This window comes from Anguilla anguilla, chromosome 13 (genome assembly GCF_013347855.1).
Source record: "Anguilla anguilla isolate fAngAng1 chromosome 13, fAngAng1.pri, whole genome shotgun sequence".
Taxonomy (NCBI): domain Eukaryota; kingdom Metazoa; phylum Chordata; class Actinopteri; order Anguilliformes; family Anguillidae; genus Anguilla; species Anguilla anguilla.
This window is the reverse complement of record NC_049213.1, coordinates 37,494,856-37,521,412: the sequence shown is the minus strand read 5'-3', so window position 1 is coordinate 37,521,412 and position 26,557 is coordinate 37,494,856. Positions and strand designations below refer to the sequence as shown.

The 26,557-nt window shown below is 47.1% G+C and overlaps 1 protein-coding gene across 3 annotated transcripts in view; it reads left to right on the top strand.

Annotated features, from left to right (window-relative positions):
- LOC118210937 (protein kinase C and casein kinase substrate in neurons protein 1-like) overlaps positions 1-26,076 on the top strand; it is a 58,195-nt gene extending 32,119 nt beyond the window's left edge. For all 3 annotated transcript variants that reach the window (XM_035387469.1, XM_035387468.1, XM_035387470.1), the window contains exons 3-11: positions 9,924-10,050; positions 14,480-14,636; positions 15,205-15,440; positions 17,126-17,281; positions 19,010-19,185; positions 19,786-19,906; positions 20,095-20,210; positions 20,776-21,035; positions 22,251-26,076. In XM_035387469.1, the coding sequence (XP_035243360.1) occupies positions 9,991-10,050; positions 14,480-14,636; positions 15,205-15,440; positions 17,126-17,281; positions 19,010-19,185; positions 19,786-19,906; positions 20,095-20,210; positions 20,776-21,035; positions 22,251-22,360 (1,392 nt within the window). In that variant the 5' untranslated portion in view covers positions 9,924-9,990 and the 3' untranslated portion in view covers positions 22,361-26,076. The remainder of the gene's footprint in view (positions 1-9,923; positions 10,051-14,479; positions 14,637-15,204; positions 15,441-17,125; positions 17,282-19,009; positions 19,186-19,785; positions 19,907-20,094; positions 20,211-20,775; positions 21,036-22,250) is intronic.
- Positions 26,077-26,557: the final 481 nt, after the last annotated feature.

Here is a 26,557-nt window from a genome sequence, read left to right as displayed (position 1 = left end):
GGTTGCTCTGTTTTTGTGCTGGTAGGGGTTGTGTGGGCGGGTGGCCGGCGCGTTGGTGTGGGCAGAAGGATTCTGCGGCGTTATAAATCACTTCAGCGCGAGCATTTCAGCTCATTTTATGTGCTGACCGGGTGGAATGAGGAGGGCAGGTGTTTAGATGCAGGTTCCGGTTTGCGATGTTGGTTCTCAGCCAAATCCTACTCCGCTCCGCTACCCCTTCTGATTATAAAACCAAACAGTTTAGCTCACGACTTTGCGACATAAACAAGTTACGCATCGTTGTTTTTCGCAATTGTTTAAGATACTTTTTCCTCAAATATTTTATTTATCGTTTTCCTTCTTTCTTTCTATATCAGACTGTTTTTCATCGTGCTCCCTCTCTTGTTCTCTCTCTCACTTTCATTTTTTACCTTCTGTTTAGAGCCTCTAGTGGGGCTGCCACTCTTGATTTATATTCCCTGGTCTTCAGACTCTCCGCTGTGCAGCTGTGCAGAGCTCTAGGTTCCCTCTGATTCCTCATTCTGTTTGCAGCCATGCAGAGCGAATGCGAGTGAATACCTGTCTTATATCCACCTACCTCATCTGAATTCATGTCAACCCTCCAATCAGCCATAAGCCAACTGCACAGACTGCAATCTTAATGAAACACACCCCTACAGTACCGATATCAACCCTACTCACAGAACACAGTACCGATATCAGACCTACTCAAAGAACACAGTATCAATATCAGTCCTACTCACAGAACACAGTACCGATATCAACCCTACTCACAGAACACAGTACCGATATCAGACCTACTCAAAAAACACAGTATCAATATCAGTCCTACTCATGGAACATAGTACCCATATCAGCCCTACTTGTAGAACATAGTACCCATATCAGCCTTACTCATAGAACATAGTACCCATATCAGCCCTACTTGTAGAACATAGTACCCATATCAGCCTTACTCATGGAACATAGTACCCATATCAGCCCTTCTCATGGAACATAGTACCCATATCAGCCCTTCTCATGGAACATAGTACCCATATCAGCCCTTCTCATGGAACATAGTACCCATATCAGCCCTACTCACAGAACACAGTACCCATATCAGACCTACTCACAGAACACAGCACTACAACACAGCACTAGTAGGGTATCAGCCCTGCTATATTGAAAGCTGCATAAATATTGCATACAAAGATCGGGCGTGTAATTTGCTACTTATCAGAATGAATTGACAAATTGCCTCATTTAGAAAAGCAGGGTTGCTTTTAATAAACCGTCACCAATAGTTTTGGAGCACTGATTGTTGTCTAGACATGTAGCTGGTAACTATGCAAAGATGTGATGTCATCGAAGGGGGCGGGGCTAGCTGCCCGGTGCTCTGGATTCCCATTGGTGCCTGCCTTGCGTCATGTTTGTTCCTCTTACTCTCCCTCCATCTGGTCCCTGCTAATTGACTCCATAGACCAGCCTGCCTTTGTAGCCTCCATTGTCTCCTGTAAGGGGTAATACAAGAACCCCCCCCACCCCCATCCCGTGTCTGTTTTCCTCTCTCTCTCTCTCTCTCTCTCTCTCTCTCTCTCTCTCTCTCTCTCTCTGTCTCTCTCTCTCTCTCCCTCTCCCTCACTGGGTCTCACTACTGTGCTATTGGCTGATGGCCACTGCTGCATATGGGGTGGATTTTCCCTTTCTTGTCTAAGCCCCTCCCACTCTCGTACATGTGTCCTGTTGTTCCCCAGGCAGGGAGGAAGCCCTATGCCCCTGTCCAGCATTAACCCCTCCCCCCATCCCCAGCACCATCCGCAACCCCACTTTCCCCACTCACTAGGTTTGGCCAATCACCACTCTGTCACATCCTCTTACTTTTTTCTCTCTGACCAATCAACATGCAGTCATGTGCTCTGACTATGTCAGTGACAGTATAATTGCAAATACCCTTCTGGCTTTACACACACACACACACACACACGCCCCCCCCCCCCCTCTCTCTCCCTGTCACTCACTCTCTCCCCTCCCCTCCTTTCTTCTCACTCTATATAAACCATTGAAGTGGAATATTACAGGATTATCCCTCAGTCAGCGATACACACACTCACACACACACACCACACACACACACACACACACACGCACACACACCACACACACACACACACATACACACACACGCACATGGAGAGCTAGATCACTGGTTCAGTCGCTGCTTTTTTGCTTTACTGTTAGCTTAGGATCCTTCCTACCCCCTCCCAGTTTGGCAGTCTTTGCTCAGGTTGGTGTTATAGAATGCTCAGTGTCAGCAAGAACGCACACACGCACGCACACTCACATACACACACATACACACACACACACACACACACGCACACGCACGTACATGCTCGCACACACACACACACACACACACTGTCTCTCTCACACACACACACACACAAACACACACAAATGCCCACACGGGACCCTGGTTAGCAGAGATGCGCTGGCTCACACAGTGATGAGAAAGCAGAGAAGGGGCTGTGACAGGAAGTGAGGGAGCGCGGTTAAGGCAACCCCCTCGGCCTTATGGGCGACGGGGAGTAGAAGAGGAACGCGCTTTTAGCTACTCCACCTGCACATCTCCCTCTAGGAGCAGCCCCTCTTTATTCTCCGTGATTTTCTGTTATTTACATATTATTTCACCCAATTTTTCCTTCCGCCTCCCCCCCCCCACCCCTCATTATTTCCCATGATGCTTTGCGAGGCGTGTGCTGTTCCCCCTCCCATAGTTTCCCATGATGCTTTGCATGGCGCGTGCTGTTTGCTGTGCTGTGTGCTGCTCCACTGCCAGGCCACGGCGTGGGGTCGGGCGACGTTACGCAACGGCGGAATAATCCGCCGGGCTGTACGCACGGCCGCCGAGGCAGGGGGGCGGGGCCTCGGGCAGAGTGATTGACGCGGATCGATGGCGTGCGTTTGCCGTTCCGACGGTCACCTCTAAACTGACAGGATAAGCTGTTAGAGGGGGCGTTGTGAGGCGTTTGATTGTGTTATTGGTTTTTTAGGATGTTGTTTGCTATCTGACTGGCACGTTCATGGCTTTCCAGGATAATTGAATCAATGCTCAAGTGTGTCACATGACCTGCCGATCAGAAATGTTTGCTTTCCATCATATTGTAGCTTCCGGTTTTTTCTTAACTTTTAGAAGCACAGAAATGCATTTTTTTTTGTTTTTTAAATTGCCTAGTTGTGTTTGCCAAGGACTGTCTTATTCTGGTGAGACTGAAATAAAGTGTTATTCCCACTGACTGTTTTGTAACTGTTGTGTTGTGCCATGATGCAGAAAGTGTTTGAACATTCAACTGAACACAAGCTAAAATCCTTAGCTTGATAGGCAACACCTGGATAACACTGCTAACCTTTCTGGGTTCTTTTTAATTACATATTTCCCTTATCTCATTTGTATTTATCAGCAGGCTATTTTATCTGAGATTACAGTGTCACTGTCAGCCAGTGCTATCTTGGTTGAGCATGTAACCATTTCCAATCATCTCATTTTTAATTGCCTGTACTATAATATTTTTTTTTAAAGGAGCAGTTCTCTACAGTAATTGGTGAATTATATATATCTAATCCAGCCATGGACCTTGGATGGGACAAAATACCTCAAAGCCTTTCATTCATAAGAACAAATGTATCCCATGATGCTCTGTGTTAAGAACAGAGCTTTGTGTGAAATTCACTGTGTGGAAATGATTTGTGTCATGTTAAGCTGCGTGTGCTTACCTGGCTTTAAATATCCATTAAAACTTTTAATTTCTCTGAATGATCGTGTTCAACTAACTGGCCTCTGCATTCAAATGCTGCTCGATAACAAAATAAATAGTTTTATTCTGACATTAACTTTAAGAAGCAGAGCCTAAAAGCTGCTTAACATAACGTAACATTTTTTCAATAAAACTTTCGGCTGTGGAGTACTACACTCCTAGGGGAAATTAAATCCTGCTTTAACTGATCAAATGCTGAGTTTATGCAAGTAATAGAGCGAATTTGTCTGGATTATTTTACTGTTACATTTCTTGACAGTGTTATTATGGCAAGGTTGGGATTTACAAATGCAACCTTTCTCTTTATTATTATTATTATTATTATTATTATTCAGACAGAGGGGTGATTTGTTACTTCCTTGGCTGTGCAGGATCTTTCTCAGTGGCCCACACATTTTGGGAGAGAGCGTAGGATGTGGGGCTGTGGGCCTTGCTAGTGGGTTAGAGATGAGCGGAGGAGGCTGAGAAGAACGGTGCATTATAGCAGAGGAGGCTGAGAGAGATGGTGCGTTATACAGGGGCTCAGAATGTCAGCCGTGTTGTTGGAGCCGGACTCTGGGTCAGGCTGTCTGCCTCTGACATTTGTACTCGGAGAATAACAGCTCGTTTCCGAGAAAGGACGGTGGCGGGGTGTGTGTACAAAGCCGCTGTGGGTGTGGTATGAGCCCTCCACAGGGATGCTGCCGGAAGGCCTATCTGGTCAAGGAGGGGAAAGTAGCTATTGGCTGGATAGTGCACCAAAAAAAAAAGATTAGCTAATGGTGATTATACTAGGAGAAAAAAGTCTAGGTTGGTTGAATGTGCACAGCGTTGTTACATGCCACTGACCTAGTATGCACAGTTATTCTGTCACAGAGCACAGTTATTCTGTCACAGAACGCAGTTATTCTGTCACAGAGCACAGTTATTCTGTAATAGAACACAGTTATTCTGTCACAGAGCACAGTTATTCTGTAATAGAACACAGTTATTCTGTCATAGGGCACAGTTATTCTGTAATAGAACACAGTTATTCTGTAACTGAGCAGTTATTTAGTGATTCCGTAACAGATCCGGTATAAAATGGTGCTGTAATCGAGCAGGGTTATTCAGTGATTCTGCGATGGCACACAGTGCGGTTGTGAGGTTGTGAGGTTGTGGCGGTGTGTGAGGACGCAGTGGGTTCTGCCTGTTTGGCTCCTCCTCTCTTTTCTGTGACAGTGAGAAATGTGCGCTGATGAGCGGTGGGGCAGCGCTGCGTGACTCAGTCACCGCTGCTGCAGACTGCAGAGCGTGCTCCGTTCCCTCAGGACAATCACACCGCTGGCTGCAGAGGCTTCGCGGGTGAAATCAGCTGTGCTGCTTCTCGCCACGTTTCACAGCATCCAGAGCCCAGGGTCACAGTGCGGAGTCTGCAGATCAGGGGGATCACAGAAGCACATGCACACAGACAAACACGAGTGCACACACACACACACATACATGCACATGCACAAACACTCACACACTCACATGCACACATGCACACAGACAAACACGAGTGCGCACACACGCACACACATACATGCAGACATACACACAAACAAACACGAGTGCACACACACTAACACACATACATGCACAAACACTCACATGCACACATACACACAAACAAACACGAGTGCACACACACGCACACACATACATGCACATGCACATGCACACATACACACAAACAAACACAAGCGCACACATGCACACACTAACACACATACATGCACAAACACTCACACACTCACATGCACACATACACACAAACAAACACAAGCGCACACACATGCACACACTAACACACATACATGCACATGCACAAACACACACACACACACACACAAGCACGCACACACAATCATACAAACACAAGCACATGCACACACGCACACAGTAATATGCACACACAAGCACATACACAAGCACACACACACACACAGGCACGCACAAATTCACTTTTGGAGCTGATTAATGCTTCTGTGTCTCACTCTGTCTGCAAGTCTCCCTGAACAGAGCTGCCTCTGGTCTGTCGTCGGGGTACAGTAGATGATTGACAGGCGTGTTTCATTGCAAATGGCTGCCGGTCCCTTGTAGTGCATCACGTTCACCTCAGGGACTGGTGTTTTATTGCATCCCTTAACCAAAGGCAGCAGGCACAGCCCAGAAACAGCACTTCCTTCTCCATGATGGCGTAAATCTGCCGCGATAAATTCCGCACGGACAACAGCAAGTATTTCTTCACGCAGAGAGCAGTCGCTGTGCGGAAGAGCCTGCCAGGTCATGTACTAGAGGCAGGAACTCTGGGGGGTTTTCAAGACCAGGCTTGATACAGAGCTAGGTACTACTAGTTTGTAGGTAGCCTAAATGGTGAGCACTAGGTACACTTTAGTGGTAGGAAAACGGTGAGCATTGTTGGGCTGAATGGCCTGTTCTCATTGTTATGTTGTGTTGTGTTGTGTTGTGTTGTGTTGTGTTGTGTTGTGTTATGTTGTGTTACGTTGTGTTACGTTATGTTATGTTATGTTATGTTATGTTGCGTTGCGTTGCGTTGCGTTGTGTTGTGTTGTGTTGTGTTATGTTATGTCTCATTACGTTACATTGTGCTACATTACGTTATGCTACGTTATGTTTTGTATCGTTGCCTCTGTGTCTCGTTTCAGTGCAAACAGTTGTGACTCTTAATGTGGGGTATGGTGCGCAGAGGAAGAAACGGCATTAGTCAGGGGCACGAAACGCCGATTACCTTCTAATTACGGTGCTGAACGGGAGCGTGAGCACGCCGTCTCTTTTTCTAAAGCGTTTTGGAAACCAGAAAAAAAAAAGAAAATCAATGGTCAATTATTGAAACGTAGAGATGTGAATCATCTCGCTCGAAACGTTGAAGAGCGGCCCTGCCCGTGGCTGCCTCCTGCTGGCAGGTTTCAGGATGACAGGCGGTCTAATGGCATCGCGGGGAATGTGGCTGAAAGGGTCCTCTGTGCAGAGATGGCTCATTCATAATGAGGCGCGTCTCTTTAATACGCCATTGCAGGCGGCTCGGACGTGGCGTCTCTCACCGTTTTACTTACTATGATGCGCTTCGAAAGGTTTCAGTGAAGGGAAATGATGGAAATATGAACCTTTCTTTATAATGCACCGTCATACATTATACTAAATTATGAAGCTGTTAACCGTTAGGTAACATCTAAAACCCATTTTATATTTTTTTTATTTTTCTTATGATTTACTTCCTTTTAGAGTTATTTATTAAATTTATTAAAAGGTTACAACTATTTCTCAATACTGAGTTCACCTATTCAGGCGTTAAGCACAACAGCAGTCTATGTGGACCAACTTTGACACAAAAATGCATTCCATGACCAACGCTTTCAAAATTCTTGAATTCTTTTCTCATTCACACTCGACCACCAGCAAAGCCGCATGCTTCTATTGTGAGAATGTTCCAGCAAACCAACAGGTAATATATGCATTCTGAAAGGGCATCTGACTGTACTATATATTACATATATACATTTCTTATGCTATCGACAACATACAAAAGAAACACTAAAGAGCACAGAATGGTTTACTGCTTCAAAGACAGACATCAAATGATGCACCGACTGTAATGCTACCTGTTGTTTGTGTTTTTTTTTTTAGGCCTTTGTGTTATGAGCGATGAAGTGTTCTCATTGGGAGGAAACAAGTGCCAGTGTTTCGGTAGAACGATTTGATTTTGAGACGCGTATGCAGTGTTTTGGTAGCTTCGGTGCATTTTGGGTTTGGAAGACATGGTGCTGGCACGGTCAGCATTTTCGCAGAGGTGTGCTTTTGCCTCTCAGAGCATCTGGGTGGTTTTTCTCACCGCGGCCTTCGGTGAGACCAGCAGACTGGTGATTGGATCAGAGAAACCAGGCCGTTAGGCCATGAAGACGGTTTCACCTGGGCAGCTTGTGACAGCAAAATCTCACACTGGCAACTTCCTGTATGTATCCCTCCCGCCAAGAACAGATTAGCGTCTTCCGCTCGTAGGAGCACCTTGAGCATGAGTTTCACAGGCATCGCGCAACGCTACCACAGTGTTAGCATACTGCCCTTACACGGACGCTGCGCTCGCTAATTTATCATTCTGACACCCCTTCGCCTCCACTGCTCAGAAACTGTTGGCAACCTTGTTGGAATTCTGCGCTCTCCCCGGCCTTGTGAGTGTTGCCGTGGTGATGTAATGATGATCGGGTAGCTGAAGTGGCCTCGCCTCATTGTGACATCACAGAGTGTGTACTGCCAGCAGGGTTCCTGAGGCCTGTTGTGATGGAGGTTTTGAGGGAAGCGTTCATTTTGACGGTGCCAAGGCGGGTCAGGCTGTTCCCCTGGTGTCTGTCTGTGTGTCTGCAGTGACTCAGCACCTGAGATACACTGTGAACAGCTGCTCCAGTTTGACTACACACACACACACACACAAAATATATATACAGCACACACACACACAAATATATATACAGCACACACACACACAAATATATATACAGCACACACACACACATACCACACATACAATACACACGCAACACATAGAACACACACACACACACACACACACAAATATATATACAGCACACCCACACACATACAATACACACACAACACATATAACACACACACACACAAAACATACAACACACACACATACAGCACATACAACACACACACACACACACACACACAAAACATACAACACACACACGTACAGCACATACAACACACACACATGCTCACACACGCTCACAGACACACTCACACACACACACACATGCTCACACACTCACACACACACACACACACATGCTCACACACTCACACACACACACAGGGAGAGCTGGATTAGCGAGTTACTTTTATTTTCGCTAATGCAGTGCATCCTCTTAACTCACCGCATCCTCAGGTACTCTGCCTTTTAAACTTTTATTGACTCTCAATCCCCCTCCTCTGATCTGCTGCTCTTAAACTGCAACTCAAATGTGAAATGTGTCCCTGTGGCAAGATCACATGAAGGTGTGTGAGAAAATGAGTGTCCTGAGAAACGCACTGTTACATAGCGTAAGCATTGCTTTGCACAGGAGGTAATAACTGAGTCAGTAAACTCGTAGATTTCCTAGAGAGCATGAGCATGAATCTTTTTTTTATTTGTCAGGTTCACTGTTTGCAACATGTATTTCTCATGCACAGATTACCTAACCCCATGCTAATGCTTTAAACAAACCCTATCTCTGTATTGTTGGTTATGTTTATTATTATTATTATTCTAATGCAGTCATTAAAAGTCACCCACATTTGTTCTCTCAAATGTCCAAATTCAGGTATCGAATTAGGGTGAATTTGGGTGATAGACATACCAAGCTTTTGTCTGCTTGACATCTTCATTGTACTGTACATCCAACTAAGGTTACATTCAGTGTGTTTTCAATGATAATACTGTATGCTTAATTACAGAAGATTATATTGAGATTAAATATTGTGTCATATGGATCATAGAGGACTTTGTGTGGAGCATCTTGTCTAAAGATGGTATTTCACGGGCGGGGTGTTCTGCTGGGTGTTTACACTGAAATCTGTAATACTTCTTGTGAATTCATTACCCTCTCGTTTCTCTCTCTCCCTCTCTCTCTCTTTCTGTCCTCTCTCTTTCCCTCTCACTCTCTCTCTTTCCCCCTCTCTCCCTCTCTCTCTTTCCCTCTCTATCTCTCTCTCTCTCTCCCTCTCTTTTTCCCTCTCTCTCTCACACCCCCTCTCTCTCCATCCCTCTCCCCCTCTCACTCTCTCTCCCCCTCCTCACTCCTGCTCTCCCTCTCTGTCTTCCCCCTCTTTCTCTCACTCTCACGCCCCCCCCTCTCCCTCCTCTCTCTCTCTCCCTCCATCCCTCTCCCCCCTCTCTCTTTCTCACTCTCTCTCCCCCTCCTCTCTCTCTCTCTCCCTCCATCCCTCTCCCCCTCTCTCTCTTTCTCACTCTCTCTCTCCCCCCTCCCCCCTCTCTCTCTCCCTCCATCTCTCCCCCCTTTCCCCTCTTTCTCTCTCTCTCACTCCCTCTCTCTCTCTCCCCCTCCTCTCTCTCTCACTCTCACCCCCCCCCCCCTCTCACAGTGCATGAAGATCACTGCTCTGCTGCAGACGTGTACAGCTCCGGGCCTGCTCTATCACAGCTAGGAAAATGTCTGGCTCCTACGACGAATCCGCCAGCTTCGAAGAGGCCACAGACAGCTTCTGGGAGGTAAAGGCAGCTGCTGCTCCTCCAGGGTTTCATTTATCTCTGCATCGTTTCAGTGGACGGCCCACTGGTCGGTGGCTTCCAGGTCACCCAATCCCAAGCTGTTCCAAAAATTGTGCTATCCAGACCTGTTAAGATCTTAAAGTGGGAGCGCCACAACAGAGCTCCACACTAAGGTTCAAATACTAAAGGAAAAGAACAGTTATTTTCCCTCAATTAACCTGTTCCTGTCTGTTTGGGTTGTGACTGTTTTTGTTTGGGCTATGACTCTACCTGTGTTTGGGCTGTGACTCTTTCCTGTTTGGGCTGTGACTGTTTTTGTTTGGGTTGTGACTCTTTCCTGTTTGAGCTGTGACTCTATCCTGTTTGGGCTGTGACTATTTTTGTCTGGGCTGTGACTCTATCCTGTTTGGGCTGTGACTCTGTTTATGATTGGACTGTAAGTGTTTCTGTCTAGCCTGTGATTCTGTTCCCCAGGGCCGGCCCTAGACGAATGTGTGGGCTACGTTCGGGGGGGGGGGGGGTTTGCGCTGTTGGATTCTGTGAAGGGGGGGGGGGGGGGTTTGCTTGGTAAAATCCTTCTTACATTACATTGTTATGAAATGTTCTATTGCCATTCCATTTACAATTTTTACCGCTAGTTCCGCGATAGGGGATGAGTAACGTAATTGCGAAAATAACGTTGTTTACCTTAGATAAACATTGGATCGTGTGGCCCCCCCTAGCGGTTCTGGCCCTAAACAACCACATAGAGCGTTTATGCCACGGGCCGGCCCTGCTGTTCCCATTTGAATTTTGACTGTCTCCATTTGGTCTGTGACTCAGTTACTGTTTGCTACTCATTCTGAGCATGCACGGCTGCGCTGTCTGCCTCCTTGACCACCATTCCGGCTCAAAGAGCCCAGTGACATGGGCCAGCTCTAAGCTATGGGAGACCCTAGGCAAAGTGTCCTTTGGAGGCTTCCAGATAAATGTCTGTGGCCCCTTCACACAGACAGGGGGCCCTATGTCGCCTTTGCCTGGAACCAGCTCTGGCAGTGAGCCTGCAGCCGCTGCGTCAGACTCAGCAAGTGAGACGGGTATCATCTGGCACTCTCGTGAGGGAATCCCAGCCGTTTCTGAGACACAGGAAGCTGATGAGACTGTCTTCCTGTGTTGTGTGACCGTGTGTGTGTGTACACGCTGGGCGCAGATCTATGTGTGTTCGAGTGCAATTGTGCGTTTGCAGATGTGTTAAACCAACCTTGATCCTGGAGATCTACCGTCCTGTAGGTTTTAATTTCAACCGTGATTTGGCACTCCTGACTCTACTAATTAGCAGCTCTGTGAGATTTCAAGCTGTTTAATGAGGTGTGGCTTTGCTGGGGTTGGAGTGAAAACCTACATGATGGTAGATCTCCAGGAAAAGGGTTGGGTACCACTGAGTGACAAGGAGTAACCAAACGACCCGTGCCTGCCGGTGTAATAGAACGACAGACTTGCGATCAGGTGGCCTTCGGATGGAAAGGCGGAGGTGATGATGGCCTTTTTTTAAAGTGAACTGCTCTGCAAAGCCAGAGCAGAGCGTGGGCACAAATGTCCTTGGTGTGTTCTGTGGGCGTTCTAATGAAGTGTTGAAATTATAAAGGAAGTGAAGTGAAAATGTGTGTGTGTGTGTGCCTTCAGCATGATGGCTGGACTGCACATCGCTTTGGCAAGAACCCACAACGAACGGGAAAATGTTCCGGAACTTTGCACGAAGTGTTGCAAAAGTCAGTTTATTTATTTCTCTTGTTAATGCTTACATAACCCAGTTAAACGCAAGTGCGAGGGCAATTATGATGTCACAGTGCAGGCAGCGTGCACAGTGTTCCAGAACTGCAGTGCCTGCAGCACAGTGATGGGGACACTGCGCAGTAGAAGGTTCTGTCTTTTGGGTGAGGCATTAAAACAAGGGGACTGACTGACTCACTCTGTTCATTAAGATCCTGTGGTCATTTTTGGAAAAAGTAGGGGTGTTAAACCCAGTGTCTTGGGAAAATACCTACAAAAACTGTCTCTACGTCTGCCCACTGAAGCACTCCCAATATTGGACTGGCTGCACAATCTCCTGACACAGTGTCGCCAGCGTGATTCCTCGGGCCATCACTACGAAAGAGAACTGAGTTCTCGGCTGACCTACCTGGTCTCCCTTACAAAGACCCTCCTGGTCGAAGTGTTGCAGCTATAACTCTGTGGGAGCTAAAAAAAAAAGCGTGAGGCCATCTTTTCTTTTATTTTCCACTGATAGGTACTCTTTCTGTTCTGCACCTGTACCCTACTTGGGCTGGATGTGCACACAGGCCTATTTTTTCTTTACCTTAAATAAAGGGTAAATAAATGAACGTTGGCCGTGAATAAGCCAAATACCTGCATTGTGTTTGTATTTTCAATTGGCGGTAACGGAATGTTCCGTTAGGTTAGCCGCTCGCCTCGCACACTCTGCCCGTTATGCGGGTGAAGTCAGCGGCTCCCCATCGGGCCGCCCGGCTCTCTGAAACGCACGCGTCGCCGGGCTCGACTTCGACGCGATGCGATGTGACGTGACGGGTGAAGCCAGAGCTGACCCTCGGAGGATAAACTGACCCTAACTGACGTTCCGCGAGCCCCAGATAAGCACTCCTCCGGCTATGGCTTTCAAATAATAATAATAATAATGGCAGGTGTTGTCAGGGGAAAAAAAGGGGGGTGTGTCGGCTTATTCTAGATCAGTTCTGGTGGCAGGAAGTAATCGCGGCAGAATTCAGGTGAGGCAGGAAGGAGAGTACCTGAGCTGTGTCCCCCAGTGTGGTGGTTTTGGGGGACCTGGTGCATATTTAGGGGAAGAGCTCTCGGCTCCTTGTCCCCATCTCCCCTTGCCCCGTCAGAGCAAGGGGTGTCACTCTGGTCCCTGATGGAGCAGTTTGCATTGCATCCACAGCGGGATGCCCCCTCTGCGCTGAGCCGTAGCATTACGCAACTCCACATGCAGGGACACGAGCTGAGGCTCCGCCCCCCTTCCCTGTCCGTCACACTATGTTAACTCACGCCCCTGCAGGCTTAGGGGAGGAGCTACGGGCTCCACTGGTGCTGCGTTAAGGTAGTACCAGGCTGAAGGGGGAGAACAGCTGTCTATTGATATAGACACTGTATAGCCACGATGCATACATCCACAATATCATATATCCACGATACTGATCTCAGATCTATGAGGAGTGTTATTAATAACTGAGTGAGTATGTGATTACATTATTTGGGAATGTGTGAATTGTTAACGGAGTGAGTTGTGGGACGGAGTGTGGCACAGTGGGTAAGGAACTGCGCTCGTAACCGAAAGGTCGCAGGTTCGAATCCCGGGTAAGGACACTGCCGTTGTACCCTTGAGCAAGGTACTTAACCTGCGTTGCTTCAGTATATATCCAGCTGTATAAATGGATACAATGTAAAGTGCTATGTAAAAAGTTGTGTAAGTCGCTCTGGATAAGAGCGTCTGCTAAATGCCTATAATGTAATGTAATGTAATGTTAAGGAGTGGCCCAGTGTGACACTAACCTTAATCACTAGTATTAATGTTCCATTAACTATCCTAATTCAGGGTATTTAAGGTGGACTTCGTTCATCTAAGTTTGAGTTCCACTTGATTTTTGTGATGATTTGTAATAGGACGCCCAAATGTTTGCAAATAATTGCGCACTTGTTCATTTGGGCGTAGTTATAAGGGGTTCTCTTCCTATCGTTGTATGGGCTTCTCTTCTGCGTGCTGTGTCACATTTAACATACTGGCTAATATAGTCCGTAAAGCTACAGTGTATTGCAAGGCAATGAAAACATGCATCGCACAGGTATTACCTGATATACTCATATTGTGTTTCAGTTATTAAATGGAGAGATACACAGAAATGCACTATTATACAGGAAACAAATGTATAATGATCCTACAAATGTACGCTCGGCCTTTATTCCTCTTATTTTAATGTTAATGTGGTTCCTTGGCAGATCTGTGCTTGTCCACTTGCTTCCCATTGTTGAGGACGTCGATCAAGGGTGTCCAGTCTTATCCATAGCCCTTTATGTGGTGAAGGTTTTTGTTATAGACCAGCACTACGACACCTGATTCCACTTATCTAGGTATTGATTGAAGACCATGATTCGTTTTTTTGTAGAATCAGGTGCTCTATTACTGGACTTAAAACAAAAACCTGCACCCACACCGGCCCTTTTTATGTAGATAATATGCAAATATCCCACTATCACGATATCAAAATCACAATTTCATTGTGTCATAACGTTCAGTTATTCAGAGTAGTTCTGTGAAACCAACTGTATCTCTGAGAAATCTACTGTGTCTTGTGTTCATGATGTCTCCATTCTGCATGCCTAAAATCAAGCTGACCCCTGACCCCTGACCCTCTGACCCTGTGACCCTCCTGCTCAGGTGGGGAACTACAAGCGTGCGGTCAAGCGGATCGACGATGGGCACCGGCTCTGCAATGACCTCATGAGCTGCATCCAGGAGCGTGCCAAAATCGAGAAAGCCTACAGCCAGCAACTGACTGACTGGTCCAAGCGGTGGAAACAGCTGGTGGAGAAAGGTCTCGGCGGGACCACCTTGCCAAGCACATGCAAACTTGTGTCAATTTTTGAGTTCTAACAGTCTTCATAAAAACAGTCTCTCTCTTCATAAAACAACTAACTTAATTTGTAAAGACCATCCAAGTATTTAGTACTGATAGCGAATTGAATTCCTTTAGTGTTTATGTGGTATGCTTACAGTTGTCTGGAGTCGTAGCATTTCCTGAAAAGGATTATGGAAACGTGGTTGTCGTACTGTTTAGTAGTACGTAGCAGAGCAATGACGAGGCAGATATATTGACAGATGTATAGCATTACTGTTTGTGCACGAACACAGTTACATGCTTTATTTCTACAAAGGCCTGTGTCAGGGAGCCTCTGCTGGTGGAACCTGGTACTGCAGTAATTGAACATAGTAAGCATGTCAATGAATAGCAACAAGAAATAACAGCGTTGCTCTTGACACAATCAGAGATGGGATGTGCCAGGCTCCTGTGTCTCGCTGTCTCTCTCTCTGTCCCCTGCGTCCCCTGACGGCATCTGTCTGCTCCTTCTGTCCGTCCGTCCGTCCGTCCGTCCGTCCCCCAGGTCCTCAGTACGGCACGGTGGAGCGCGCCTGGCTGGCGGTCATGACCGAGGCGGACAAGGTGAGCGAGCTGCACCAGGAGGTGAAGAACGGCCTGCTGAACGAGGACCTGGAGAAGGTGAAGAACTGGCAGAAGGACTCCTACCACAAGCAGATGATGGGCGGCTTCAAGGAGACCAAGGAGGCCGAGGAGGGCTTCAAGAAGGCCCAGAAGCCCTGGGCCAAGAAGGCCAAGGAGGTGAGGAACGGGAGGAGGAGGGGTCGCCCTCCAGGGTGGCCGCCATTTTGAACGTCCATTACAGATTTACACCAAACACACCCAAGAATTTTTTTTTTTTTTTCTTACGAATGGCACAAGATCAAAAATCAATTTCTTTGTGAAAAAAAGATAAACAAGTTCACATTTATCAGTTATCATTTAACACAGTAGATGGGTTGGAACATGATATTAATTCAGGCAAAAAGGCTCGAGAGGCTTTTGAATATGAAGCTCTGGGAACATGTTAAGCAGGCATATCAGACAGATGCTAAGTCAGTCACATGCCTGATTTCTGATGGGGCGACGTAGCTCAGGAGGTAAGAGCGGTTGTCTGGCAGTCGGAGGGTTGCCGGTTTGAGCCCCGCCCTGCGCGTGCTGAAGTGTCCCTGAGCAAGACACCTAACCCCTAAATGCTCTGGTGAATGAGAGGCATCAATTGTAAAGTGCTTTATAAATGCAGTCCATTCACCATCTAAATGCTTACTCGTTTACAGCCAACCAAAGCCATTTCCTGGGGCTTGTGCTGGAAACACCGCTCATCCATAACTCCCCCCCCTCACAGCAGCTGTTAAGGATGGGGGGGGGTTAATAATGCTGGCTGCAGCTTCATTTTAGAGCCAGGTGCACCTGTTGCCTGGGGGGGGGGGGGGTACCTTCACACACTGAAGTTCAGGATGAAGGACGGTTCAGCCGTTGCCGGGGAACACTAACATGAAATGATACACCGGGCTGTTTCGGACTCCAGAGTCTAATCCGGTTAACCCGTCGGTCTAACAGACTGCCCCCCCCCCCCTTTCTCACAGCCCTTAACGCAGTTCCTATTGGCTCTGCTAAACCTAATTAAGCCACCAGTCAGCAGGCGGAGTAGTGGCTTCAGGAGGGCTGTGAGCTGGATACGGTCCCCCCCCCCCCTTTCAGGGGCGAGTGCTGTAATGATCTCCAGCCCTCAGGCCTAATGCGTTTATTCGGGTCTAAAACCACGTTGGAGCCCCACCGCCGCTGAAACGCGAGGAGCGCTTATTGATCACAGGGCTGAGGCGTAGCGGCGTGGCCGCGGAGCTGGGTTTATCGCTCTCAGGATGTAGGGCCGATTCCCCGGTGGAAGTGCTGCTGCTGTTGATGCCCTTGAGCAAAGGCACTCGGCCTGCACTGCTTCAGTTAACGTCCAGCTGTATAAAGCGACCGTCTGCAATGGATGTAAGCGCTGGACAAAAGCACCTGCTAAATCCTCGGATCAGCCGTTCGGTTAAGGACACTGATAGTTGAGGACTGTGAGCATTTTCAGTATTCAATTCAAGGTTTTTTTTAATATGATATATTAATGTATTCATAGCAGAACTCATAATGGATTTTTCATTAAGTGAGAGACAGTATTGTGCTGAACATGACAAACTCACACCGGGGATTTGGACCATAACTAAGGTTGAGAGACGGTACCTGAGCTGAATAAAATTAATTCTACATTCATCAAGTATGCTTCAACATCTGCAGTGTGAGTGTGTATGCGCACGTGTGTGTGTGTGTGTGTGTGTGTAGGTGTGTGCATGTGTGTGCATGCATGTGTGTGTATATACATGTGTGCATGCATACACGCACGTATATTCATGTGACGTGCAGTGACAGACTGGGCCTCAAGGGGGCGCCTACTCTTCCCCGTTCCGCAGCTGGAGACCGCCAAGAAGGCGTACCACTTAGCGTGCAAAGAGGAGAAGCTGGCGTCCACCCGGGAGGCCAACAGCAAGGCTGAGGCCTCCGTCACGCCCGACCAGCAGAAGAAGCTCCACGAGAAAGTGGACAAGTGCAAACAGGACGTGCAGAAGGTGGGCCTCCTCTAGAGGGCAGTGTTGCCGTCTCCACGTGTTCCTGTGGCTCCCACGTGTGTTAACACCAGTGCTGGTAAAGTGAAGCCTCATGAAGCTCAGTGTGGGAGGAGCTGCTGCTGTGTCATAAGCTCACTGATATAGACTAATCGTTGTGTTCTGCTGTTGTGTTGATTTGTTAAAAAAAAGGGGGTCAGTGATTGACAGCTAATTGTAACCCCGCCCATTCATTATGGGTTTTAGTGAAAGCTAACCCTCCTCCCATTACTATGTCAAGACAAATCGGTTCAAATCAAATCAATTTTATTCGCGTGACGCTTTTTTTTTTTACGGAAAACTACGTGACATAGCTCTGGTCTCATCAACTGCAATAAAAACTGAGAGGAACAGTGTTATCCAGCTCAGCCACATATCTAGTTGGCGGTAATTTGATATTCAGACATCCTCCGCCTGCCTAAATTATAGATTCATTGCACATTCAAAGTCAAATCCCACACTCTTTTTCCCCCCCAAAACACGGTGTAAAATGCCAGTCTTTTCTCTGTAAATAATGAGTCACTGCAAATAGGTCTGCAATCATTTACACCTTCAGGCAGGAAATTGCATGCCGATGAATTACTCTCATTTTATGCACGACTCTTGGGCGCTGCTCTGTGAATAACGATGAGCAATGCAATGCTGGATCTCTCTTCATTTTACCGGGTTGCATTTAGAACTGTTTTCCATGAATTGTTGCCCACTTGGGGTTTTTGTGTTGTCCAAAGATGCATTTCCTAAGCAGAATTTTGGGGAACACGTCTTTAGAGAGACATTTCATCACTGTCTCCAGAGCCTTTTTTTGTTTTTTTTAAAAAGGGGGGAGTGACTTTCACTCTACTTTAGCCCAAGAGTCTGTGATGTTCCGGAACTTGTCCTTTCTAATTGTGGGGAGCCGGCAGTGGAAAATGGCTTTTTTTTTGTTGTTGTTGTTGTTTTTTTGGAAGACAAGATGGCAGGTTGTCTGAGAGAGACAGGGCTTAAGATGTGGGTCTCGGTCTAATTATGATCCCTGTCCTGCCTCCCTCTGATGTTTCTGCAGTTAAAGGCAGCGTGCAGCGTCTTCTTACTCGATTGCAGCATCGCACCGTCGCCCTTGTCCCAGTTATCGTCGAGGAGTTTTCAATGATGCATTCCCATCGCTCCTATAAGACCAATTTATTAGCCTTTAACCCATTAGCCTCGGGTGCTATTAGTCACTGCCACTTAACCCTTGTCACGTCCTTTAGACAGCGCAGCTGTATCAAGTTCAGCCTTTCAGACGCGGTGCAGCGTCTCAGCTAAAACAATGAATGTGTCTCAGAAGGGAAACGGCCTTGATAGATGTGCAAATAATGAAATTAATTTCACAGTGAAACACAGTTAAGCTCGTTCCCGTTGTGGGCCTTCTCCTCTGAAGGATCCACTATCCTTTGAAGAGTTGGTGTTTTGTCAGTGTTCTAGAACTCGATTGCTTTCGCCAGTAGTGATTTTTCTATCGGCATTAGAATGTTCAGTCTAGAACATTCTAGTCACATAATTGTGACCTCACACCTTACATGTTTCATGGACTTTAAGCGCCTCCCTGCACAGACGCAAGCTTGACTCTAATGTCACAGCAAATGTGATTTCAGAAGACAGGTCGAGCCTGGGGGTCGGGGGTTAGGGGTCAGAGGTCGCAGATGATAAGATGGCCGCCGTGTGCGCTTGCAGGCCAAGGAGAAGTACGAGAAGGCCCTGGACGAGCTGAGCAAGTGCACGCCGCAGTACACGGAGCACATGGAGCAGGTGTTCGACCAGTGCCAGCAGCTGGAGGAGAAGAGACTAAGCTTCCTCAGGGAGGTGCTGCTGGACATCAAACGGCACCTCAACCTCACCGAGAACCAAAGGCGGGTCCTCCCCCCCCCCCCCCCGAAACTGACTCATCCTGTCACGCCCTGTCACTCTCTCACCCCCCCCCCTCATCCCCCCACCCCGCCCCCCCCCGAAACTGACTCATCCTGTCACACCCTGTCACTCTCTCACCTCCCCTCCCTCAGCCTCCTACCATCTCACACTCTCACCCTGTCAGCTTCTAACGATGTCACACCCTGTCTCTTACACACACACACACACACACATATACATATACGTGCATACCCACACACACATGCATACACACAAACACACACACACACATATACATACACACGCATACACACACACACATGCTTGCATGCACACATACACATACAGACAGATACACAGGTACAAGACTCCTAAACTCACACACATACACACACATACACACGTACACACACACACAAATGAACTCACACATGTACGGTAACACTATGTACCCATGTAGACAGACACGCCTGCTCACACTTTAGGCAGAATCGCACGTTCACTCCTTCAGACCTTCCATGCCATGGTGAAAAGGGGTGAAGGGGATGCATGGGTCTCCAGAGGGTCTCCTAAAATAACACCCACCCCTCTCTGCTCTGCAGCTACGCCTCAGTGTACCGGGAACTGGAGCGCACCATCAACGCTGCCAGCACTCAAGAGGACCTCAAGTGGTTCAGCAACAACCACGGTCCTGGCATGCACATGAACTGGCCCCAGTTCGAGGTACCTTCCTCCCGTCACCTCGTCCTCCTAAAAACCCAGCAATTTATTTCTGTCCCTGATAGGGGACTCAATTCTCCGATCAGGAATCTCAATAACCATAGTGTTCTACTGTGCGCTGAAATCTACGCTACAAGGGGCACGTTTCCCCTGATCCAGTCTCTTTCCTCTCCCTCCTTGCTTCTTGTCAGGAGTACAACCCGGATGTCGCCCACCCCGTCGCCAAGAGGGAGAAGGTGAAGAAGCCCAATGAGGGGGTCACTGCGGTGGGGGACCACGTGTTGGCCCAGGCGGGCGACAGGGGCAGGTACTGTGGGGTGGAGGGATTGGGGAGCGGGGGATTGGGGGGCCGGCGGGGGGGTTAGGCCAGGGGAATGGGCAAAGCCAGGCTGTCACTGATGGAAGCATTAAGCTTTTTAAGGGAGATTTCCCACAGAAATTAATGTCGGTCAGTCCTTGACATAATATACTTCCTATAATAATTCCTCATAAGTTTTCTCAGTTGATAAATCTGTTTGGGGTAGTGACCAACGAAAAGGTAAATTCATAGTATAGCCCTGGAGCCCAACAGTAACAAGACCAATAATACAAGATTATTCAGCCTCAGTTCAATTAAAATCGATCAATTCAGACTCAGATTTTAAGCATGGTTTATAAGCATGAAGATATGACTTTGACCATTGGATTTCAACCATTACATTCTCTGTCTCTAGGTCATCCCCCCTCTGAATTCTCTATTTCTCTGTGTCTGTCTGTCTGTCTGTCTGTCTGTCTTTCTCTATCTTTCTCTCACTCCCTCTCTCTCTCACTCTCTCTCTCTCTCTCTGTCTCTATCATTCCCTCTCTCTATCCCTCTCTCTCTCTCTCTCCAGTGTGAGCAGTTATGATAAGAACCAGGCGTACACCACGGAGTGGTCTGACGACGAGCAGCCGGCCTCCCAGTCGGGCAACGAGACCAACGGCGGCGCCAACCCCTTCGAGGACGAGTCAGGCTCCAGCGGGAAGGGCGTGGGCGCGGGCGTGGGCGTGGGCGCGGGCGTGGGCGCGGGAGCGGGCGCAAACACGGGCGTGCGTGTGCGGGCGCTGTACGACTACGACGGGCAGGAGCAGGACGAGCTCAGCTTCAAAGCCGGTGAGCGTAGACGCGCGGCACGTGGCGCGACCCGACTCACAATCCACAGAATTGCGATCAACACGCATCGTTTCCGGAACTTTTCCAGACCACACCCCGTTTCCAGAACTTTTCTAGACCATGCACCGTTTCCAGAACTTTTCCAGACCACACCCAGTTTCCAGAACTTTTCTAGACCATGCACCGTTTCCAGAACTTTTCCAGAACTCACACCGTTTACAGAACTTTTCCAGAACGTGCAGTTTCCAGAACTTTTCCAGAACATGCAAGATACGAGAACACAGTTTAAGGGACTGATTTGGGTTCCATCCATCCATATGTTATCTGTACCCGCTTACCCTGGTCAGGGGTGCGGGGGGAGGTGGGGGGGGTGGTGGTGGTGGCTGGAGCCTATCCCAGCATGCAGTGGGCGAGTGGCAGGAATACACCATGGACAGGCCCTGATTTAGGTTGCTTCTGAGAAATTTATAGATTTTTTTTTTTTTTTACTATATTGTTATCTTGAACGACGATATTGTGGAACAGCACATACTCGTTCCTTTCCTGCAGCTCTGAGAAAATCGTAGCTGCGCTTGCTTATTGACACAGGACCGTTCGTGTTTAATATTCATATATGGAGATTGCCTCTCTGGAGGTGTGGAGAAAGCGAAAGGTTTTTATGAGACTCCAGTTTAGAAAAGGCAAAGGACTATTTTTACAGCTTTTTAATGAAATGTGGTTTGTCTGCACATAAAATGAATGAGGAAGGAGCATTCTTTTTTTTCTCTATTTTTTAAAGGGCTGAAATGAATTAATTTAGTTGATTTTTATTTTATTTTTACCAGGGGCTAGACTGGAGAGTAATGCAGAGGTGGGCACAGAGGGGCCTTATCCATTCATGGTTTCCATGCCAACTTCTGACCATAAATACTAAATTCGCCCTTACATTGACATCGTCTGTCTGAATGAAATACATAAGGAGGGCAGACTGTCTGCTCTACTTAAAAAAGCAAAAAAGAAATACAGGGAAATAGTTCAGGTGTTAGATTGTAAGCAATGGAAGGTTCCGCAAATGAAGTCTGCTTGTTGCATCTGCAGTACAGCCATCCAGTCTTAATTTACATATTTTTGACAGCCTCTCTGTACTAAGTGGTGTGCAAATCGAATTGAAGACTTCGTGATCAGTGGGGGGCGGAGCTAAACTTACCAGCCTCTGTCTTTCCTTCTGCCCCCCAGGGGACGAACTGATGAAGCTGGAGGACGAGGACGAGCAGGGCTGGTGCAAAGGTCGCCTGGACAGCGGCCGGATGGGCTTGTACCCGGCGAATTACGTGGAGCCTATCTAAATGGGGCGGGGCGGGGTGGAGGAGGACGACCCCCACGGAGGAATCTCAGACTGGACTGTCCAACCATACTGCACATAGAGACCTAAGAGCTACACCACCACCGACCCCCCACCCCCCCCTTGCCAGACATAACGGGCTGGGCAGAGTCCACGTAAACACAATTTTAGCATTTACAGAAAAAGACAGTATACACACAGGTCACATGCGTCCTGCCAGGCATGTGGAAGGTCTTCAAAAAACTACCGAACATACAGTAACAGTAGGCTACACGCATATATTATCTGTCAATATACCACCATTCAGGCAAGTGCAGGGATACGTTTTGCATTTTTGTGTACCCGTGTTCAATATGAATTTTGTGCAAACGATATGACATTTGTGTAGCGGTATGTTCTCCTATAACAATATGAGTATTATGTAGTCAATGGCGCCCGCATAGCCATAACGAGCTATGCAGAGTGCGGTGTGTATATTTGATGACATTTTTGTGCAGCGGTCTCGATGCTATGCGTGTACAGTCCTCATTCCTGCATCGGTACTTCGGTGTAGCTAAAGCTACACGATGTTTTTATTTTATTTTCTTTTTTTTCTCCCCTCTCCCCTGTGGGTTTGGTTCGGTTTGGTTCCTGTCGGCAGTGCGTGCTCAGCTGTGTACGGTTGTTTTCCCCCTCCGTGTCCGAGTCTGTTTCCGTAGCAGCATGTGCTACGCGGCGTGCGCCCCCTGCGATTGGACGACATCGGTGTTGGCTCCACCCATCCCCACTCCTCCATCCCTTAAGCGGAGTCTGAACTGAGGCCGGGAAGGTGGTGATGAGACAACGGCTCGAACGTTCTCCTTGGAAACGATGGCTTTTTTTTTTTTTGATCTGCGAAACCTCTTTTTTTCTTAACATCTCCTCATGTCTTTCAGTGACTCGTGCGTTTTATACCGATCTCTCCTGGACTTTATTTTTTCAATGACGTTTTTATCATAAAGCACACGTGCATGAAAGAGGAGAAAAAATGTTACATGCTACCCCATCCTCTCTCTCTTTCTCTCTCTTTTTCATCATCCATCTTATGTTTACAGAAATCACTTCCTGTTTCGAGTTGTTTGAGAGCTGTTGAGGTTTTAAAAAAAAAAATTCTGATGACATCATAATGCCCCCACCCTTCCGCTGCACACCCAGATGTTAATATTGTGCCATAGTTTCTGAAGAAGCTAAAATGGCCTAGGCTATTTTCCATCCAAACCAATTCCAACATCTGTTAAGGCCACAGTTGCTGCCATTATGTGCCCAACCTGTCTACCCCCCCCCCCCCCCCCCCCCCCCCCAAGTGCATTCTGGTATTTCTCTCTTACCGTCTTCCATTTAACAAAGAGATCCTAAACGCCAGAAAATACTGTAATTTCACGCTTCTGAGGTCCAGAACAATTACAACTCAAAGCACCAAGAGTTATGGCCTCTATTGACCACTACAAAATCCAGCCAAACAAACTCTGGAACCCACGTCTCAGGTTCATTCAGGAGCAGCGACTTTATCTGTCCGCCTGGTTTCCCCATTAGACTCTCCGCACAGTGCAGATCCAGCACCCTGACCTGTAGGAAAGTTAAACTGTGGTCAGTTCCCCTAACATCAGTTCTGCAGCGTTTTCTTTCCTTTATAGTTGTATTTTCTCGTGTGACGTTCTGTGACGTTTGCAGCAGTGTGGAAGATCTATCTTTGCGCTCTCATAATTTCACCTCAAAATACCCTTCCCTGTGCATGAAACCACCTAGTGGGACAAAATCATACTGTATCTCCAGCCAGATGTAGTTTGTTCCTCTTATTTACTTGCAGTATAGACACTTAAGAGGAGAGCTCATTGGCTAGCCTTCTTCCTCTCACATGTTCAGTCTGATTAGTTCAGGTTAGTCATTTGTCAAGCTCACATTTCAGCGAATCCATGCTTACTCCGCTCTATAATATGGTAGGGCTGTTTTGATGTGCTCTTGAAATCGCAAATCCACATTGAACAAAAAAGTGATGCAATAGCAGTTCTGCTCTATGTTATAATCTACAATACCAGTGGTAACCAATCCTGTTCCTGGAGATCAACGAACCTGCAGGTTTTCATTTCAACCCTAATTTGGCACCACCTGATTCTAATAATTAGCAGCTTGATGCAGATCTTTAGCTGTTGAATGAGGTGCGCTTTGTTAGGGTTGGAGTGAAAACCTACAAGATGATAGGTCTCCAGGAACAGGGTTGGTTACCACTATACAAAACAATAAGGTTCATCTTAGACTTTATTCAAATAGCCATATTATTCATACGCCCTAACCGTGAAATGAAATGCACTCATTCTGCATCCTGTGTGGTCTGAGCTTCGTGTGGACAGAAATCCAGGTAACGGATCATGCTGAGGTGTAAAATCCAGGTCGCAGAAAGTAAAAGTCCTCCCCAGTATTTTTACTCCAATCACCTGGATTTGCTAATTAGCACAATTCGTCGGCCAGGAGGTGGAACTAATTAAGTGAAATCCGCTGGGCTGAGCCTACAGGTGGAAGGAACACACAGCGGGACTTTTACTTTCTGACGCCTGGACTTTCCAGCTCTTCCTGGGAGTGGCATTTCCTCAGTAAAAGCTGTGCCTTTTAAGGCCGGTTTTAGCAGCGGTGCGCTAACGCTAACCGCAGAGGGTGTTACGATGGGAAGAGAAAGGTAAGACGTCGAAATGGCGATGTGAAAGCTGTCCTTGTGCAGGATGCAATGCCGTGGGGTTCTGGGGTGGGGTGGGGTGGGGTGCGGCTTGTTACCAAACATGGTTTTATGGGAGGAAATGCTCTCTGGTGCGTATTATTCATTTTAAGTCTTCATATTTAGCTCAATACACTCAGTCCCTTATCTCACACACTTCCAGATACACAGATACGTACACATGTCTACACACACGCACACGCAGGAGTATATACACCATACTCAGCAGGCACAAGTGTACAAATATATTGAGCACACTGGGTGAACTCAGATATTCACACACTCAAGTTCTATTAGTAATTGCACACACGTTCTCAGATCCTGTGCATGTGTATGCCTGTGTGTATGTGTGTGTGCATGTGTGCCTGTATGTGAGTGTGTGCGTACGTCCGAGCGTGCATGCATTTACGTGTGTGTGCGTGCACATGTGTATGCATGTGTGTGCATGTGTGCCTGTATGTGAGTGTGTCTCAGACTGGCTCAGCCTCCATACCGTATTTATTTTACTGTAATTGTGACGCCGTCGTTGACCTGTTTGAGTGTGCAGTGGACTCCCGCTGCCGGATCTGTATATGATACTGTAATTTAAAAAAATATATTATATTGTAACTGTGTAACTGTGTGAAGCTGAACGTGCAATCTAGCGACACACAGAGCAGTTAAGAAAAGTGTATTTGTAAATGCTTTTTTAAATTTTCTTTTGTCCTTCTGCAAAGGAGGGGGGAGGAAGCAGGGGGACGTGTTGTGGAAACTCTATTTTAGCAGTCTTGAAAAATGTATGTATGTTTAGACTGTAGTGTTGTAACCCTATCTCCAATCTAGTATTGTGCCTGTTCATCTTAAAGGTTAAAATAAAAAATAAAAAAAATAATTCCAATAATGATAATGATTATAGTTACAAAAATGAACCTGAATCAAAGTTGTTGTGAAGATGTAAAAGCAATATTGGTTTGAAAGGGGAAAAAAAAAAGTTTGTTGAAAAAACAAAAAAACAAGCAAAGTTTCTGTGTGATTTATTCTTGGATTGTGGCTAAACTTTTCTGATTTATCCATTTTGTTAACCTTTATTTAAGTGTGAATGTCCACTGGGAGCTCATGCATATGTGTTACTGGTCTGATACTTTAAATGAACTTCGCTTTAAAGACTCAGGTAATTCAGATAATTCAGGATCTCAGCTTAATGCAGTGACCTTCATTCCTGGTCCTGACAGGCCTTAGCGTCTGCTGCTGGTTTTAGTTTTCGCCTCAATATCAGCGACCAATTCAGGCCCAGGAAACCAGGTGAGGTGAGTTAACGGTGGAACGGACTGCTTTAATTGATCGATTAAGTGCAGAGTACCAACGAAAACCAGCAGCAGACCCTGCGGCTCACCGGGACCAGGAATGAAGATCACTGGTTTAATGTCTTGTGAACAGCAGACCTTACAGCCTAGGGCAGGGTTACTCAAACCTGGAACATGAGGCCAGGAGTACTGC